The 19250-nt window shown below is 63.3% G+C and overlaps 1 protein-coding gene across 5 annotated transcripts; it reads left to right on the top strand.

Moving 5' to 3' along the window:
* The first annotated feature begins 1008 nt into the window (after positions 1 to 1008).
* On the top strand, positions 1009 to 19176 carry CASKIN1 (CASK interacting protein 1). Of its 5 annotated transcripts, none has more exons than XM_049698788.1 (20): positions 1009 to 1364; positions 7585 to 7636; positions 7744 to 7841; positions 8047 to 8192; positions 8283 to 8378; positions 8495 to 8625; positions 9087 to 9195; positions 9277 to 9385; positions 9488 to 9570; positions 9736 to 9853; positions 10860 to 10964; positions 11069 to 11157; positions 11234 to 11318; positions 11404 to 11495; positions 12292 to 12402; positions 12483 to 12584; positions 14004 to 14142; positions 14221 to 16266; positions 16942 to 17347; positions 17708 to 19176. In XM_049698788.1, exons 1-20 carry the CDS (start codon positions 1271 to 1273, stop codon positions 17802 to 17804), a joined length of 4308 nt encoding a protein of 1435 aa, XP_049554745.1. In that variant the 5' UTR covers positions 1009 to 1270; the 3' UTR covers positions 17805 to 19176. The 5 variants fall into 5 exon arrangements, with proteins under 5 accessions (XP_049554745.1, XP_049554744.1, XP_049554746.1 ...); XM_049698787.1 differs by having other exon boundaries at positions 1013 to 1364; positions 9476 to 9570; XM_004270300.3 differs by having other exon boundaries at positions 1016 to 1364; positions 9476 to 9570; positions 10863 to 10964.
* Positions 19177 to 19250: the final 74 nt, after the last annotated feature.

Genomic DNA, 19250 nt, shown 5'->3' with positions numbered 1-19250 from the left:
AACCTGGGCCAGGACACAGACCCCAACCAGTCTGTCTCTAGAATGCTGCAGCCATGACAAGGTGAAGACTGGAGGCTAAGACCCAGGAGGTCAGAAGGGAGAGACCTCTGGATGTGTGGGGGGTGGGTGGGGGGAGGGTGAGTGTCAAGCAGAACAGTTCCCTGTGGGGCTGCCAGAATCTGTGCCTGGAGGCTGGGGGTAAGCAGGCTTCTGTGGGGTTCATACTGCTGCTGGGCAGGGCTGTAACCCCATTGGTGCTGCGAATGGGGGGACTGAAACCCCCTGGGTGGTAGACCTGAAGAGTTACACCCCAGTTGGTGCTGGGGATGGGGGAGCCGAGCCCCTCTTAGTGGTAAGTGTGAGGGGCTGAACCCCAGTTGGTGCTGGGCAGGTGCACTGAGGTTGGGGTTCGACTGAGGAGGGGGCGGTGGGGGGTCGCCTAGCATTGTTTGTGGAGAGAGCCAGAGGTTGCAGGGCATGAAGGTGCAGTTGCGGGAGGGGGAGGGCGGGTTCCCTGACACCGAATTCATTATTGGGAGATTCCTCTTCACAGTCCTTCGACACCTCCCACGGGAACCACGGGCCAGAAAAGTCTGACAGCCCCCGGCGGGCCGGCTTCTGTGCCGCCGATGCCCGGGTATCTCCATGCCCAGGTCCCCGCCCGCCCACTGCCTGAGTCCCTCCCCCCGTGGGTCCCGCAGCCTCTGGAAGCCTCTCTCAGGCTCTGCCTGGCGCCGCCGCCGACTCGGGGCTCAGTGTCCGGCCCCCCGGCGGCTGCTGTCCCTAGCCCCTGGCGGTCGCCGGGGCCGCGGGGGGTCCGCAGAGGCCGGGCCTGATCCGCGCTGCCCGCACGTGGGGAGGGGGCGTCTCGGGAGGACGGGTCCTAATGTAGGGGCGGAGCCAAGGAGTCGGGCGCGCGGCCGGCGCGGGCGCACCGAGGTCAGCGGCCGCGGAAGGGGGACCCAGGCGTCCGGGAGGTGGCGCCAGGTGCCGCGCCCCCACCCAGCTCCCGCCGCCGCCGGCCCCCGCCCCGCTCCCGCCGCCGCCGGCCCCCGCCCCCGGGCCGCCCCCCGCCCGTGACGCGCTCCCCGCCCCCTCCGCGCCGGGAGACCGAGACCGAACCGGAGCCCGAGGACAGCGAGGGGCGCGGGCGGCGGAGGAGGCTGCGGGGGAGGGAGGAGGATGCGGCGGGTGCCGTGGGGCCGCCGCCGCCTCTGAGCCGCGCCGAGCGCACGGAGCTCAGCCGCGTTGCTGCGGCCCCGGTCGCGCCATGGGGAAGGAGCAGGAACTGGTGCAGGCGGTGAAGGCGGAGGACGTGGGGACCGCGCAGAGGCTGCTGCAGAGGCCGCGGCCCGGAAAGGCCAGTGAGTGCGGGGGGTACGGGGGGCGCGGAGAGCGGGCGCGAGCCGCGGCGCGCCCCGGGGCCGTCTCCAGCGCGGAGCCCCCCACCCCGCCCGGTGCAGGGCGGGGAGGGGGATGCTGTCGGGTCCCCGGGGGCGGGGCGGGGCCAGCAGTGCCCAGACCCTCCGTCTGCGCCCCCCGCTGCCAGCACTGAAGGAGGGGCTGTATCGAGTGCCAGGCCGTCACCTGAGCCCCCCAGCGGGCACCTGGCGGCACCCACCTTCCAGGCCGCAGGCATTCGCATCCCTCTCTCCTGCCTCCGTTCCCCTCCCTTCCCGGGCTGCGGGCTGACAGCTGGAGGTCTCTTCTGGGCCTTTAAAGGGCGAGGCGGATTCCCCCCCACGCCATGGAGAGAGGGAGGGGCCTCTTGCGGTAAGGGGAGACCACAGGGCTGACAGTCTCTGTCAGACCCCCTCCCCGCCCCATGTTTAATAACGTGCTTAGCAGGAAGGGGGGGTGGCAGGACCATGCTGGGGGTGTGGCTGCCCAGGCATGGCCGGCTGGGGGCCATTTACTGAAGGGGGAGCAGAGGCCCAAGGTCGCCCAGCCCAGGGCAGGCTGAGTTCGAGGTAGGTGCAGACCCTGGTCCTCTCTGGCTTCCCTGCTGGAAAATGAGACTGGGGGGGGGAGGGGGTCTCCCACTGGCCATCCTGGGCTTGTTCTGTGGGGGTCCCAGGGGATGGTTGGAAGCTTGGTGCCCTGATCCCAGCACTCATCCCAGCTCAGCCTGGAGCCTCCCCCGGGGACTCTGGAGATGGATGGATGGGCGTGTAGACCAGCCGCGTGTGTGACTGCGCATGTATGGCCGTGTCAGTGTGTCAGGGCACCTGTGCGGGCGCGGGCAGGGCTCTGCTGGGTAGCAGGTGGGGTCTGGGTGCCCCGACTCCCCATGCCACCCCCTGGGACTGTATGTAAGCCAGGGAGGTACCCTCCCATCTCTCCAGGGGAGATGCTGAGAACTGAGACAGCCTCTGGGGCAGGTGGGGGTAGGTCCTTGAGCCCCAGGAGGACCCCTCCCACTGCAGCCCCTGCCTGGCTGCTACTATCTGCTCTGTGCAATTAGAGAGCTACACATCTGTGCCTCGCAAGAACACATACACAGGTGGGCCCTGCCTTCCACACCGGAGGCCCAGGGATAGTCTGCCAGTTAGGGCTGGCTTCAGGGCCTCAGTGTTCAGCAAGGGAGGGCTTTCAGGCAGAGGCAACCTTAGCTGAGCCTCAAAAGCAGGCTCAGGGATTGAGAGGTGGAAGGCAAGGCAAAGTCTTCCACCTAGTGGCCATCGACCTTGGGCACAGGCATCTCCAGTCTCTGGGCTTCAGTCTCCTCATCTGTAGGATGGGGACGTTTGTGGTCCCTGCTTCGTAGCATTGTTGTAAGGACAGCGAGTACACGCATGAAGCTCAGGCACTTAGTAAGTGCTCCGGAAGTGCTAGCTGTGGCCATTCCCTAGATGGCCCAGGGCGGTGCGCCAAGGAAGTGGGGGGCATCAGATTTGGGGACTCCTCCCCCCTTCTACTCTGGCCATCTGGGGGAGGTGTGGGGACCTTTACCTCTACCTGTGTCTCCGCCTAGATCTCTGCATTTGACCCTGCATGGCCTGGTCTCCGGGTAGGAGAGACACCTGCCCTGGCACCCGAATCTGGGCTCTCTGACTCACAGGGGCGGGCATAATAAATCAGATGGAGAAATCCCTCCATGAATTAGCTCGGTTGTCATGGCAACACTGGCCTGCTTTGGAGTAAGATGTATTTTGATTCAGCAAAGTACAGCTGGAGTTTGGGCCATGGGGTAGGGGCATCCAGCGGTGCTCCCTGGGGCCCCCAACTCCAGAGGTGTTCCCACGATTCTTGTTTCCACAGTCTCCTCCCTGTGCTGACACCTTCCCTTCACCCCACACCCCAGTGACACCCCAGGCTCTGTCAGCACCCCTATCCTGCCTGAAGGGAGCCTCCACTTACAGGCACAGGCACCGTCACCCTTAGCAATCATCCTTGAAGTGAAGAAGAGACTGCCAGGGAGAGAAAATACTGGGGTGGAGGTTGGTCTTCTGGGGTGTGGGCAGATACCCTGCCCTTCCTTCGGGCCCAACCTCCCCTTTCTTCCATTTCACTGAAGACTACGGCCAGCACTCCTGTGCTCACTCACCTTGGCCCACTAAGAGTTCCCTTCCAGCGTCTGGCTCAGAGCTGCCTGCCCTGGGGGATTTGAGAGGGTGCCTTTCTATGCTGGAGGCCACAGGGCTCAGCCAATCTGAGGTGGGAGCAGAGGAGGCCAAGACCACGTCCCTGTAGGAGACAGATGTGGCTCTGTGGAGGTGGCTTGTGGGTGGCTTCCGTGGTTGGAGGAGCATCTTGGCAGAGGGGTGGAGGGAGGCCACAAGGGTAGAGTGGAAAAGGGTCTGGGGTGGGCTCCCCTCAGGGCCTCTGCAGCTGGAGTTTGGAGGTGACTTCAAAGGTAGGGGTAGGGCTTCCCTGGTGGCGCTGTGGTTGAGAGTCCGCCTGCCGATGCAGGGGACGCAGGTTCGTGCCCCGGTCCGGGAAGATCCCACATGCCGCGGAGCGGCTGGGCCCGTGAGCCGTGGCCGCTGAGCCTGCACGTCCGGAGCCTGTGCTCCGCAACAGGAGAGGCCACAACAGTGAGAGGCCCGAGTACCGCAAAAAAAAAAAAAAAAAAAAAGGTAGGGGTAGTATCAGGAGAGCAGTTAGAGGGCTGGGGTGATAGGAGACCAGAGAGCCCAAGTCATGGGGGCGGTCAGGGGCAAGGCATATGCACTATGACTGATGGCAATCTGTAGGACTTAGTGCCCTTGTGGAAAAGGGAAAGGGGCTCCTGGGGCCTTCAGCTTATCCCCACTTTCCCTCCTCTCTCCCACCTACCCAGGCCCCTGAAGCCGTGCTCTGCTCCAGCTTCATTCAGGGCACCTGTCTCCATGAGGTGCAGCCCCCCAGCCCCAGGCAGGCTGAAGTTCTGGGACCTTCCCGGGTGTCCAGTGTCCCCATGGGAATTGGGGGTGCTTCAAGACCTCAAGCCCCCCTTCATCCAATTCCAGTACTTTTCCTCTTTGAGGAGACCAGTGGCCGGAAGGGGGGCGGGGAAGATGACCTTAGCAAGATGCTCCTTCTCCTGTGGGGAGTGATCCCCTTCTGGATGGAGACACCCTCTCCCCACTGGTGTCTGTGTCACTTCCTGGGCCTCAATCTCCAGCCCCTCTGAGATTTCAGCACCTGCAGCTGTGACTGGGCAAGCAGGTGGGCCTGGCCTCGGGCGCCACTCAGAGCACCTGGCTCCGTAGCTGCCTGGGCACCCTGGCTGCGGGAGGGAGGAGAGCGAGCTGGCCTGGGAAGTCTTGTGGGGAGAAGCTGAGAACTGGCTACATGGGAACTAAGAAGGGTGGGGGGCAGCAGACATTAGAGTTGGGGGGCAGAGCCTTTTGGTGGGGGAATGTGCTGAGGGTGGGCTTGAGCAAGGCAGGGGTGCTTGGGGACAGCGATGCCTGGGCTCCCTTCAGCTTTACGACAAGGGACCGTGGCAGGCCCGGCCGCATAATCCACAGAGCCCAGCGCAAAATGAAAATGGTGGGGGTTGACTTGTCCAAAAAAATAATAGGACTTCCCTGGTGGTCCAGTGGTTAAGACTCCACGCTTCCACTGCAGCGGGCGCGGGTTCAATCCCTGGTCAGGGAAGTTCCGCATGCCACAAGATGGGGCCAAAAAACCCCCCCAAAAACAAACAAAATAACAATCTCGTGACAGCAGAGCATCCAGCCAGGTGTGGGGCTCTTCTGAGTGGTTGCACAGGTGACACACTTGAAGCCGGCTCTGGCAGGTGGACAAAGTGTGTGGGATGAGGGTACAGTTCAGTCACCAGTTACTGAGCACTGTGTGTGCACCTGGTACTGTTTTAGCCAGCAAGGATACGGCAGTGAGCAAAATAGATAAAAACCATTGTCCTCTTGGAGCCTGTAATTTAGTGATGGAGATGGACAATAAACAAGATAAATGGTGGTATGAGGGCTAAAGAGAAAAATACAACAGACACGAGATGGGAAGGGGATTACCGTTTTCTTTATTATTTATTTTTTGGCCACACCGCACAGCTTGCAGGATCTTAGTTCCCCAACCAGGGACTGAACCTGGGCCATGGCAGTGAAAGTGCCGAGTCCTAACCACTGGACCACCAGGAAACTCCCAGGGGATTACCATTTTAGATGGGGGAGGAGGCTTTGACAAGCAGGTCTTGGATAGAGACCTGAAGGACATGAAGAGGGAATAATGGGGATAATTGAGAGAAGAATGGCTCACACACACACACACACACACACACACACAGCATGTGCAAAGGCCCTGTGGCAGGGGAGACAGGTGTGTTGGAGTGCCATCAAGGAGGCTCAGGTGGCTGGAACAGGGGTGAGGAGGAAGTCGAAGTGAAAGGAGGGCTGCATCATACAGGGCTATTGTCCGGCTTTGACCTCCAACCCCATTGAGACAGGAGCAATGGGACCGGACCCATGTTCTAACGGGGTCCCCCTGACCTCAGTGGGTATGGAGGATGGACTGGAGGGGGCAGGGTGGAAATGGGGATGCCAGGGGGAGGTGATGGCAGTGGTCCTTCGAGGGATGCTGGCCTGGCCCAGGGTGGTGATGATGGTACTGGTGAGAAAGGGTAGGATTCCAGGTGTGCTTTGAAAGTGTCTTGAAAGTAGAGCCAACAGGATTGACCGATGGAGAAGTTATAAGGGCTCAAGAAAGGACCCAGGGCTGCCTACAAGGTTTTTCCCTGGACCACCACGCGGAAGGAGGGGTGGCACTGCTGCCAACTTAGACAGCCGGTAGCATCAGCCAAGTGTCTGAGGCGGGGGGAGGGGCAGGGGAGTGGAGATGCCTCTTGTCCTGGAGCCTCAGCTCTTCGGCTCTTCACCGGAGAAGCCCCTTGCTGGGGAGGGTGGGGTGGGATTCCTATAGGGCTAGTATTAGGAACTGCCACGTGCTGAGCTGACTCTGTGTCAGACCCTTCATGTGTTGTCTGGAGGTGCCCTTAGGCCTGTGAGGCTGGCCCTGTTAGACCCTTCGAGCTCACAGCCAAGGCCTCAGGGCTAGTAAGGGGCAGAGGGAGGATTTGAATTCAGGCCCGTCTGACTTTGTGGGCCATTGGGGGACCCACACCCTATATCCAAAAGCTGAGAACTGAGGCCGGAGCAGCCGGGGCTGCTGTTGGTCACAGAGCAGGCCCTGCAGCAGCCCCTCTGTGACTCGACTCCCTCAGCCCCCTGCCCCCATCCCTGTCCTGAGCCTGGACAAAGGGGCTTCTGTCCTGCCAGCCCCTCCCTCACAGAGTGACTGACCCACAAATGGTTTATGTAATCGTGGCCCAGACAGGCAGGGGATTGGCCCGAGTCCGGCTGGACCTGAGCCCACGGGGAGGGCATCGGTGGGCTCCCCTCCTCTGGCAGGCGGCTGGTGGAGGCCAGGACTGGGGATGCCCCGGGAGGAGACTGGGACCCCCAAGGGAGGGCTGGAGCCCCTCGGGCTTCAGGCGGGCTGACCCTGGGGCCTGCGCATGCCCCCATAGATGAGGGGGCCATTGTAATGTGGTTGCTTGGAGGCACTGGCCCACTTGCCTGCCTCCCCATCCTGCCCTGCCAAATGGGGCTCATCTACACAGGCCAGGCCCGGGGCTGGGAGTTGGGGGAGGCTGAACCCTGGAAATGCAGATCTTCCCCAGAGATACCCCCATTTCCGGGTGTTCCAGCCTTCCTGGGCCACCCCCGGCCCCATCTGGGTCCTTCTGAGAGACAGATTGGGCTGGCTCTCTCCCTCCCACCATTGGCAGGTGCTCAGCCAGCGTCTCAAGGGAGGGGGGTTCATGTGCACATGTGTGCGCCTGTGTGGGTGTACAGCCCTGGCTTCTGTTCCCAGACAGGGACAGGGCCTATGAACCTCCCAACGTCTTAGTTCAGTGGGAAACCAAGGGCCAAAAGCTGGTACCTGATGCTGAGTGCTGGAAACAGGGTTGAATGAATGAACGTTGCTAGACTAAAGACCTAGATAGCTTTGGCTCTGAGCCTGCCAGGGAGCTAGCCAGCCGCTCTCTGCCTGCTCTCTGTCTAGAGGGGGCTGGGACCCAGGTAGGCCTCAGTAGGGGCTGGACGGAGCCTCCCTCACCATGTCTCCTTCCCACCCCAGAGCTCCTGGGCTCCACCAAGAAGATCAATGTCAATTTCCAAGACCCAGATGGGTGAGTTCTCAGCCCGGGGAGATGTCAGTCTGGTATGGGGGTCAAGGACTCCTGGGGAAGGCAGGTTGCCCGGCTCCTTGCCCATACATGTCTGTCACCTGTCCCAGCTTTTCTGCCCTGCACCACGCAGCCCTGAATGGCAACACGGAATTGATCACCCTGCTGCTGGAGGCCCAGGCTGCTGTGGACATCAAGGACAACAAAGGCAAGGCCTGTCAGGGACCTCAGAGCCAGAGGCAGGGGGTCAAGGTCAAAATTGGGGTCCCTGGAGGCCAGGATGGCCCCTCAACTGAGGTCTCAGCCCCGGGTCTTGGTCTGGGTTGAGGCAGGTTCTCATGGGATCAGCGTCCTAGAAGTCAGGGTTGGGTTCAGGGTCAGGGGCTAGCTCCCAACCGCCCCCTTGCCCCCAGGCATGCGGCCGCTACACTATGCGGCCTGGCAGGGCCGGAAGGAGCCCATGAAGCTGGTGCTGAAGGCAGGCTCAGCGGTGAATGTCCCGTCTGATGAGGGCCACATCCCCCTGCACTTGGCGGCCCAGCATGGTCACTACGACGTGGTAAGGACCACCTCAAGGGTGACAGGGTGCCTGGGGCAGAATGAGCCCGATGGATGCATTGGGCCTGACCACACCCTGTGGTCCCTGCAGTCTGAGATGCTGCTCCAGCACCAGTCCAACCCGTGCATGGTGGACAACTCGGGGAAGACGCCCTTGGACCTTGCCTGTGAGTTCGGCCGCGTTGGGGTAAGTCTCCCCAGGGAGCTGAGTGGGACTCCAACAACTTCTGGGGTGGGAATGGGAGACAAACTGCAGCTCCCCACCCCATTCCTGGGCCCCCCTACTCTGACCCCTCCTTCCAGGTGGTCCAGCTGCTCCTGAGCAGCAACATGTGTGCGGCCTTGCTAGAGCCCCGGCCAGGGGACACCACCAACCCCAATGGCACCAGCCCCCTGCACCTGGCAGCCAAGAACGGCCACATCGACATCATCAGGTATGGCCGTGGGGAGGGGGCGGGGTAAGGGGCACCCAGCCTTGGGGTTCCTGCTCCTGGCTTGGCAATAAGACAGGAGCAGCCAGGGAGCCATGGGGATGTGGTGAGGTCTCTGGATACGAAGGATGCCTCAAGCCGCCCACATAAAGGATGTACTGGAGGGGGGTGGGGAGTGGTCTTCTATAGCCCCACAGCCTGTGCCACTTGCTGGGTGACCTTGAGGAGACTCTTAACTTCTCTGAGCCTCAGTTTCCTCATCCTTAAAGTGGGCATCGCAGCACTGCCTACACTAGGATGAGACGAGATAGGAGTGTGAAGGGTTAACACAGGGAGGGGTTGTCGGGGATGTGGGACAGGGTTAGCTCATCCTCAGCCCCCAGGAACTGGAGCCCGGCTTGGGGGTGCTGGGGCAGAGGGCTCTCTGTGCAGGGCCCTGCCTGCTCCTCCTACCTCCCTGTCAGACTCCTCCTCCAAGCTGGCATTGACATTAACCGCCAGACCAAGTCCGGCACGGCCCTGCACGAGGCCGCACTCTGTGGGAAGACGGAAGTGGTTCGGCTGCTGCTCGATGTGAGTTAGGGGCCAGAGGGAGCTGGGGTCAAATGGGGGTGTAGGGGGCTCCTGAGAGTCCTCACCCTCTGGCACATACAGAACGGGATCAATGCCCACGTGAGGAACACCTACAGCCAGACAGCCCTGGACATCGTGCACCAATTCACCACCTCCCAGGCCAGCAAGGAGATCAAGCAGCTGCTGCGAGGTGGGCCCGGGCGGGGCAGGGGGGCAGGGCTGGGGCCTGGGCCAGGCCGGCTCACAGGACTGGGGGGTCTGCCACCTCCTGTGTCCCCAGAGGCCTCGGCAGCCCTGCAGGTCCGGGCAACCAAGGATTATTGCAACAATTACGACCTGACCAGCCTCAACGTGAAAGCCGGGGACATTATCACAGTAAGGATGGCCTGGGGCTGCTGGAACAGGGATGAATGGGACCTGGGATGCTCCCCGCAACACCTGGCAGCAACTGGGGGGTATGAGCAGGAGGCCAAGGCCACCTACCCACTTGACATGGAGGGGTGTCTCCCTGAGCATGCTCCTCCCACCGTATCTGACCAGGTCCTCGAGCAGCATCCAGACGGCCGGTGGAAGGGCTGTATCCATGACAACAGGACAGGCAATGACCGTGTGGGCTACTTCCCTTCCTCCCTGGGCGAGGCCATCATCAAGCGAGCAGGCAAGTCCCACCTGGGGATGGGCTCGCGGGCCAGAAGGAAGCAGGTGCACGGCGTTTTGGGTGGTAGGGCAAGGATTGTCAGCTCTAGTCATTGCTAGGTGTGGGGTCCAGAGTGTGTCTTGCCAGCCGTCTCCTCATCAGCGTCCCCAGACCCACTCCTTCATGTATTCAACAGACATTGCATGCCAGGCACTAGGAGTAGATGGACGTCATTCTTGCTCCCAAGGAGCTTGCCCTCGGGGAGGGAGGGGAGAAGGGAACAGTAAAATAAATGTGGAAGGAAACGTACCAACCAGTGACACAGAGATTGCAGATGGAGACCCACTTTAGACAAGTGTGGACAGAGAAGACCCTGAGAAGTGGGAGGGGCTGGCCACAGGCAGAGCATTCCAGGCAGCAGGAACCACACGTGCAAAGGCACTGAAGCAGGACAGAGTGTGACTGTGTAAGGGTCCAAAGGAGCCCAGTGTGGCTGACTTGGTGACAGAGAGGGAGGGGGTGCAGGATGAGGCCATAGGGCCATGGAATGGCTTCAGATGGGGGACTGGTGTGATTGGTTTACCCCACAGAGAGGATATGGAGATTGACAGGCCGGGTGAGAGGGCAGAGGGGAGCCAGTTAGGAGGTGTGGCCAATCCACCCAAGGTCATCGAGTTCCCTGGGGTGAGGAGCCTGGACCCAGGCTCCTGGGGGCCTCCTCCCTCCCCCTGCTCCCCAGGCACAGAGGGGTTTGCACTCTCCTGCAATTCCCTACTCCCACCTACAGGACCACAGGATAGCCTGGCCTGCGCCCCTCTCTACCATGCTCTCCTGCTCTCAAATGTCCAAGGTTGGGAAGGGCCTTCTGAGGGTCGCTCAGCTCCTCGAACACAGCGCAGGAGGAGGCTGTACTGACCCCCCAGGCACGTGTGTGTCCAGCCTCTGCTCTGCGCAGACTTGGGGGCCAGGCCAGGGGATGCCCCAGGCCTGGGCCAGTCCAGGATTCAGGAAGACTGTGTTTGGCCAGCAGGTTCCCGAGCAGGCGCCGAACCAAGCCCACCCCAGGGATGCAGCTCAGCAGGGCCCTCTGCACCTCCCGAGGAGATCTGGGTGCTGAGGAAGCCATTTGCAGGTAGGTGGGGGCCTCTGGAGGGTGGTGGTGGTGGCACTTCTGCAAGGCAGCACCTGGGCTATGCAGGGCTGGCACTAGCTGATGCTGCTCCCTCCTGCTGGCAGGCGGGGACCGCAGTGGCAGCTTGAGCAGTGTGGCCAGTGGCCGGAGCAGCGGGGGCCACACCCTGCACGCAGGCTCTGAAGGGGTCAAGGTAGGTGGGTTGGTGGCAGGACCAGGATGGCCTGTGTCTAGAGCAGCACTGGCCAGCCAGCCTGTCTGGGTTGCAGCTCCTGGCCACGGTGCTCTCCCAGAAGTCTGTCTCCGACTCCAGCCCCGGGGACAGCCCTGTCAAGCCTCCGGAGGGCTCTTCAGGTAAGAGCAAGGACACAGCACTGCTGGCCTGGCCGGGAGGTAGCCCCCAGGCAGCCATTGCCCCACCATACCCTCTCGTCCCCAGGTGCCACCCGGTCCCAGACTCCAGTGACCCATGCCGGGCAGGTCTATGGGGAGCAGCCATCCAAAAAGCTGGAGACAGCATCGGAGGGCAAGGTACAAGGCCTGGGCCGGCTGCAGGTGGGGGGGCACCCAGGGCAGCCTGCCTGGCTTGGCCGCAGCACGGCCAGGGCCCTTGACAGGCCGGGCCCGTCCTTCTGTTGGTCTGTCAGTCTGTGTGTGTAGCTGTTGTCTCTTGTACACGCTGTGCGTGTAAGCTAGTGTGTCTAGGAAGTGTGACACAGGTGTGAGGTGAGTGGGGGTGTGTTTGTGTGGCTGGTGTGATTGTGATGCGGGCACATGTGCACATGTGTGTGTGTGTGGAATGGCATGGATGTGAGTCAAGCCAAGGCGTGTATGTGGGTGAGACAGGTCCTGTGTGCATGCACCTGCGTGCTAGGGCGGGCGTGAGCTGCTGGCTGAGTCTTCCTGCATTCCTCTGGGTAGAGCCCACCTTCTGGGGTGTAGAGGGGAAGCACTAAATTGCCCCGCCTGAGGCCCCATTCCCAGAGTCCCTCACACGGGGCCACACTGCAGGGTGTCTCTGGTCCAGGAATGGGGGGGACGGTCAGGGAGGCCTGTGATGTGGACAGCAGCTGGACCCTCCTGGTGGAGATCACAGAAGGAGGCCGAGGTGCTGGACAGTGCTCAAGACAGCGGCACCCAGGACCACAGAGCGAGGAGGAGCACCCGGGCCAGGTTGACGGGGCCTGGCTGCAGACGGCCCAGTGGACAGCAGATTGCACTGCGTGGTCTTCAGCTGAGCAGAGAAGGAGGCGCCGCGGTGGCTGGGGTGCATGCCTGGCGGGGGAGCAGGCGGGCAAGCCTGCAGCGGGTGCCTTGTGTCTTCCAGGGCGCCGAGGCTGTCAGCCAGTGGCTTGCCACGTTCCAGCTGCAGCTCTACGCCCCCAACTTCATCAGCGCCGGCTATGACCTGCCCACCATCAGCCGCATGACCCCTGAGGTGAGCTGCCCGAAGGCTATCTACCAGCTGACCCAGAGATGGGCCCCCAGCCTCTGCTAATGGGCCTCTCCTCCACCTAGGACCTCACGGCCATCGGGGTCACCAAGCCAGGCCACCGGAAGAAGATCACTGCAGAGATCAGCGGCCTGAGCATCCCCGACTGGCTGCCTGAGCACAAACCCGTAAGGCCCCCTGCACCCCAGTGGCCAGTCCCAGGTTGGGCAGACAGACAGACAGACAGCCTGCCTCCCTGGCTACAGCCCACCCCTGCCCTCCGGGGAGTCCAGAGAGAGGAGAGCAGAGGATGACCTCTGTTTGTCCGTCAGGGGCACTGGGGCCTGCCTCCCTGGGGCAGGGGCAGGGGCAGTGGTGACCACCTCTGAGGGCTGTCAGGGCAAGGGGAGCCTGAAGCCTGGAGAGTCCCCATCTCCACTGTGTGTTCCACACTCAGGCAGCCACACAGGGCCACCGGAGCCACCCGGCACACCACAGCACTGCCCATCACACACCCACCCAGACACTGCAGGGGGTCATGGGGATGGGACGTGCTTGCACACACCCAGGCACATGTATGGGGAAGACGCTTGTGTGTGCTTCGGGTACCCAGCACGCGTATGCTAAATACATTCAAGGCACCCACTGGTGACTGCACACACTGGCTGACAGCCACACCAGCCGCGGCCCGTGCTGTCACGAACAGGCAGTCTGTGGTGGGACAGGCTCTGGGCTGGGAGAAGATGGGCCCAGGGCCTGTCACATCCATGCTGCCTCTCTGGGCCTTGCGCTGTGCTTTGGGCTCCCACCCGTCTGTGAGGGAGATGCCATGGCCACCGAGAGCCCCAGGGCTGTGGGTTGGTGACAGGTGGGTTTGTGCTCATCCACTCTGCCTCACCCCACTCAGTCAGCGGCTCAGGGGTCCTCCCAGCCAGCACGTCTGGGTCCCAGGGGCTTCACTTTGCTTGTGCACCCAAGGAGGTGACCGAATGTCCTGTGTTGGTGCATGAGTGACATCCAGCTGGGAGTGTGGACGGGTGAATGCCATTCAGGGAGCCAGCCACCGGTGGTTCTGGGTGAAGACCATCACAGATATTTGCCAGGCGTGTGACGAGGCTGTGTGACGTGTGCCTGATGCTGGTGGGGAAGTGGTGAGAGGGCGTGAGCGTGACTCAGAGGGGTGTCAGTGCCCGTGGATGGCTGGGATGCAGGGTGTGTGTATACACGTATCTGGTCGGTGGTGCTGTGTATCTGTGTCCATGACGTGTGTGGTGTGTCCACGTGGATGCTGTCCCTATGGCTGCCTGGGCAGGTGAGGAAGCGCATTCTTCCGCCAGAAGTGCATTCTTCCCCCTCCCCCAAAGGGTATCCTGAGGAGAGAGTCACCCCTCTGTGTGTGTTTGCATATGTTCTCAAGTGTGTGTGAGCTGGCCTTGGGCTCCTGTCAAGGCTGCACTGTCTCCAAAGCTGACGCCTCGGGCCTGTCTGTTTGTCCTTCCGTCTCTCTGTGCCAGGCTGGCCCGGTGCCCTCTCCTCTGACAGCTCTGAGTAATAGGCAGGGTGTGGGCAGCCAGCTCGGGCTGCCCTCTGTGTCCCCTGCTCCGTAGGCTAACCTGGCCATGTGGCTGTCCATGATTGGCCTGGCTCAGTACTACAAGGTGCTGGTGGACAACGGCTACGAGAACATCGACTTCATCACCGACATCACCTGGGAAGACCTGCAGGAGATCGGCATCACCAAGCTGGGTGAGGCCCCACCCCGCCCCCACTGCCTCCTGGTCCCCGCCACCCTCCCTGGCCTGACCTGCCCCCCGCCCGACTCAGGACACCAGAAGAAGTTGATGCTGGCAGTGAGGAAACTGGCAGAGCTGCAGAAGGCAGAGTATGCCAAGTATGAGGGGGGACCCCTGCGCCGGAAGGTACCACAGTCACTTGAAGTGATGGCCATCGAGTCGCCACCCCCACCCGAGCCTGCCCCGGCTGACTGCCAGTCTCCTAAGATGACCACCTTCCAGGACAGTGAGCTCAGCGGTGAGCTGCAGGCTGCCCTGATGGGCCCGGCTGAAGGGGCTGCCGCTGCCGCTGCCCCTACTGAGAAGCCCTCCAACCACCTGCCACCCACCCCAAGGGCCTCCATGCGGCAGGAGCCCAGCCTGGGTGGGCGGGCACGGCACATGAGCAGTTCTCAGGAGCTGCTGGGCGACGGGCCCCCAGGGCCTGGCAGCCCCATGTCACGAAGCCAGGAGTACCTGCTGGAGGAGGGGCCGGCCCCGGGTACCCCCCCCAAGGAGGCCCGGCCCAGCCGCCACGGCCACAGCGTCAAGCGGGCCAGTGTGCCCCCAGTGCCTGGCAAGCCGCGGCAGGTCCTTCCACCAGGTACCAGCCACTTCACGCCCCCCCAGACTCCCACAAAAGCCCGGCCAGGCTCCCCGCAAGCCCTGGGGGGGCCTCATGGTCCAGCCCCAGCCACAGCCAAGGTGAAGCCCACCCCACAGCTGCTGCCACCGATGGAGCGACCCATGTCACCCCGCTCGCTGCCTCAGTCACCCACACACCGTGGCTTTGCCTACGTGCTGCCCCAACCCGTGGAGAGCGAGACAGGGCCGGCTGCTCCGGGGCCTGCGCCTGCGGCCGTGCCCGCGCCTGTGCCCACGCTGTGCCTGCCCCCTGAGGCCGACATGGAGTCAGGGCGGCCCAAGAAGCGTGCCCACAGCCTGAATCGCTATGCGGCGTCTGACAGCGAGCCGGAGCGGGACGAGCTGCTGGTGCCGGCCACGGTGGGGCCCTATGCCACAGTCCAGCGGCGCGTGGGCCGCAGCCACTCGGTGCGGGCACCTGCTGGCGCTGACAAGAACGTCAACCGCAGCCAGTCGTTCGCTGTGCGGCCGCGAAAGAAGGGCCCCCCCCCACCCCCACCCAAGCGCTCCAGCTCATCCATGGCCAGTGCCAACCTGGCTGATGAGTCAGTGCCAGATGCGGAGACTGAGGTGGCTGGGGCTGAGGACGGCCGGCTGGGGGTCCGGGCACAGCGCCGGCGGGCTAGTGACCTGGCTGGCAGTGTGGACACAGGAAGCGCTGGCAGCGTGAAGAGCATTGCAGCCATGCTCGAGCTGTCATCCATTGGGGGTGGGGGCCGGGCAGCCCGCAGGCCCCCTGAGGGCCACCCCATGCTTCGCCCCGCCAGCCCAGAGCCAGGCCGGGTGGCAACGGTGTTGGCCTCGGTGAAGCACAAGGAGGCCATTGGGCCTGATGGCGAGGTGGTGAACCGGCGCCGCACACTGAGTGGGCCTGTCACAGGACTTCTGGCCACTGCTCGCCGGGGTCCGGGAGAGCCAGGGGGGCCTGCAGATCACGGCCACGTTGTGGAAGATGGCACTACCCGGCAGCGGCCTCGAGGTCCAGCCAAGGGTGAGGCGGGTGTGGAGGGCCCACCACTGGCCAGGGTGGAGGCCAGTGCCACGCTCAAGAGGCGCATCCGAGCCAAGCAGAGCCAGCAGGAGAATGTCAAGTTCATCCTCACTGAGTCCGACACGGTCAAACGCCGGCCCAAGGCCAAGGAGAGGGAGGCAGGTCCCGAGCCTCCCCTACCACCACTGTCCGTGTACCAGAATGGAACAGGCACTGTGCGCCGCCGTCCGGCCTCTGAGCAGGCTGGGCCCCCAGAGCTGCCCCCGCCACCGCCACCCGCTGAGCCCCCGCCCTCTGACCTGTTGCACCTGCCCCCGCTGCCCCCGCCAGACAGTGATGCCCGGAAGCCGGCCAAGCCACCTGTCTCTCCCAAGCCCATTCTGGCTCAGCCCGTGCCCAAGATCCAGGGCTCACCCACACCTGCCTCCAAGAAGGTGCCACTGCCAGGTCCTGGCAGCCCAGGTAGGTTGCAGGGAACCAGCTGGGGAAGGGCCCTCCTCCAGCTCCCCATGCCATGGTCTGAGGGGTTTTCCACTTCTTGGATTTGATGAAGGCCAGGTGGAGTGGGGTGGGAAAGTATCCTCAGACCCTCTCGTCCATCCACCCACTGGACCACTTCACCAACGAGAGCTGAGACAAGGGTGGATGATCCTTACATTCCTCAACGAAGGAGACACAGAAACCCATGAATAGCAGCACCTGTGGAAGGAGGACAGGCCCACGATGCTGGAAGGCTAAGGGAGGATTCTGACCTGGCTGTAAAATGACCCAAGCACAGGAGGGAGGGGAGAGACTTCCAGGCAGAAGGATCAGAGGTGCAAAGGCCCTGTGGCATTCAAGCAACGGAAGGGCCGGTGTCTGCAACAGGCCACACCTGGAGGGGAATGGAGGTGGGGGGCGGACCGGGCGGGGTTTGGAAGCAGTGACCCAAGCAGGCCTGCACAGGGAAGCGCGCTCCCTGGCAGCCTCAGGGAGGCCGGGGGCGGAGGGCTGGAGCTGGAGCCCGGCGGCAGTGCAAAGGGCGTTATCTCTAATTCCGGGTTCGAGGCAGGGCGCTTGGGCAGGGCTTATGCCGGGATGGGCAGCGCGCGCGCCGCGCGACCTCCCACCCCGGTGCGACTCTCTTCTTCCCCGCAGAGGTGAAGCGTGCCCACGGCACGCCGCCGCCCGTGTCTCCCAAGCCGCCACCACCGCCCACGGCGCCCAAGCCGGCCAAGGCAGCGGCGGGGCTGCAGTCGGGCAGCGCCAGCCCGTCGCCCTCGCCGGCACGCCAGCCGCCTGCTGCCCTCACCAAGCCCGCCAGCACGCCACCCTCGCTGAGTGCCAGCCCGGCCAGGCCCCCGTCCCCCGGTGTGCCCGCGCTGCACGTGCCCGCCAAGCCGCCGCGCGCTGCTGCAGCGGTAGCCGGGCCCCCCGCCGCGCCCGACGGCGCCTCGCCGGGGGACAGCGCCAGGCAGAAGCTTGAGGAGACAAGCGCGTGCCTGGCGGCGGCGCTGCAAGCCGTAGAAGAGAAGATCCGGCAGGAGGACGCGCAAGGCTCGCGGTAGGTGCAGGACCCGGTCCGGCGTGGGCGTAGGTGGGGGGCTGTGCGCTCCCGCGGCGGGTGCACACCTGGAGGCTGCCCGGCGAGAGCGGGGCCGAGTTGCGCCGGGCCCGAGTTGCGCCGGGCACGGCCTGGCGTGGGCGGGGCTCTACGAGCTGCCCCAGTCCCCGACAGAGGCTACTGTGAGTGGGCAGGGGGCGGAGCGGGGCAGATGTGGGGAGTACGTGAACTGATCCGGCCCCGCCCCTGAATGCGGGGGCGTGGCCTCCGCGAGGGGCGGGACTTCGCGCTGAATGGGCGGGACATGGGGGCTGGAAGTTCTGCGCTGACCCAGCCAGTTCACGCTGCGCCCGCCCCCAGCCCCTCGGCCGCCGAGAAGAGCACCGGCAGCATCCTGGACGACATTGGCAGCATGTTTGACGACCTGGCCGACCAGCTGGACGCCATGCTGGAGTGACGCGGCCGCCCAAGTTCGGCCCACCCGCGCCGCCTGGGCTCCGGCCCGCACACTGACCTTTACCTCAGGATGGGTACCTCTGGGGGCGGCGCGAGCGGGCAGGGCGGTGGACCAAGGGGGAGGGGTGCAGGGGGCAGCCCGCTAGGCGGCCGCGGGCACGAGGCGGGGGTGGGCCGTTCTGTCCAGACCCCGCACAAGCACAACTCCTGCCCCTGGGCCCAGCTTGGAGGACTGCCTGGTTGGTGGACCCAAGGGCTCTGGGCAGATGCTGCTGCCTTGTGGGTGCCCTTCCTTATCTGCTGCTCCCTGTGCAATAACTGCTGGGCCACCTGCCCACCCACCACCAGGCTCTGCCCGCTGTGGGTGGAGGAGGGGAAACTCCTGAACCGCCTGCCCTGAGTCCAGGTTGGGTCCACCCTGGGAGGCAGCGGGAGGGGGGCAGCTGCTGTAGCCCCCTCCCCAATCTGTGGCAGAGCACAGGCCTATGCCCAGCACAGAACTGCCCATTGGGGACCTCTGCCAGCCACTCCAGCGCAGCACAAGGGGCTGGGGTTGGGCCCCCTGCCCCACTGCACCCCCCTCCCTAAATATAAGCTATTGAAGAGTATTAATTTATTGGGAATAAGCTGAGGCAGATTTCCCCAGAGAAACAAAAAGGTATAACTTTAACAAATATATATTTAAAGAAAGAAGAAATATTATTGATTCTATAGAAAACCATTTACCAACTGCAAGGACGCTGGAGTCCAGCTCAAGACAAAAGCTGTTAGAGGCCCCGGCCATCTGTCTGTGTATCCTTCCCTCCCTCTGTCCAGGAGTGGCCAGACCCCCGGGCCCAGTAGCACAAACAGGAGGCTGGGGTCTGGGGGAGGGGTCTGTGCTCCGCCAGGGCCTTCCCTCTGCTCTCTCTCCTAACTTCTCTGCATCTGAAGAACTTGAAGGATGTGCCTTGCTCGCCGCTGGGCTGTGTCATCCACGCCGTGGAGACAGTGGGGAGGGCTCTGCCTCTCCCATGGGTGCTGGTGTTAGGGTGCATCTGGGCTTCAGGGGAGCTGTGTGCACAGCGTGGTGAACGTGGGCGCGTCAGTTGGGTGACAACAGTGGGTGCAGGGCATGCATGCCAGGCTGCGTGTGGTGCGTGTGAGGGTGTGCCCAACCCTCCCTCCTTGGGGCCCTGAGCTGGCCCCACGCAGCCAGCCCACCCCCGCTCCAGTTCCTACAGACGCTCTGCTCATGGTCTGAGGCCGTGTTGTGTGGTCGTTCTCGCCTTCTTCCTCCGTCTCCCCACTCCAAAAACTACTGACTGGCCTCCTCTATCGTGTCTGCTGATCCACGTGTTGGGCACAACTTTGACATTTCTTAACAAAAAAGAATTAAAAAGCGCCGAAAACCAGCGATTGTGATTCAGGTGGGCTGAGGGGGTCTGCCAAGGTGGTGCCTGGGTGT

This window comes from Orcinus orca, chromosome 16, assembly GCF_937001465.1.
Source record: "Orcinus orca chromosome 16, mOrcOrc1.1, whole genome shotgun sequence".
In the NCBI taxonomy this organism is placed as follows: Eukaryota; Metazoa; Chordata; class Mammalia; order Artiodactyla; family Delphinidae; genus Orcinus; species Orcinus orca.
Note: the sequence above shows the minus strand (reverse complement) of the source record. Positions and strands in the feature narration are given on the sequence as shown.

Bases quoted from the DNA above. Each gene is read 5' to 3' on its own strand.
- CASKIN1 (XM_049698787.1), top strand. From the start codon at position 1,271: ATGGGGAAGGAGCAGGAACTGGTGCAGGCGGTGAAGGCGGAGGACGTG. The intron at 10,965-11,068 runs GTAGGTGGGGGC...TCCTGCTGGCAG, and splicing joins GCTGAGGAAGCCATTTGCAG to GCGGGGACCGCAGTGGCAGC. The intron at 11,158-11,233 runs GTAGGTGGGTTG...TCTGGGTTGCAG, and splicing joins CAGGCTCTGAAGGGGTCAAG to CTCCTGGCCACGGTGCTCTC.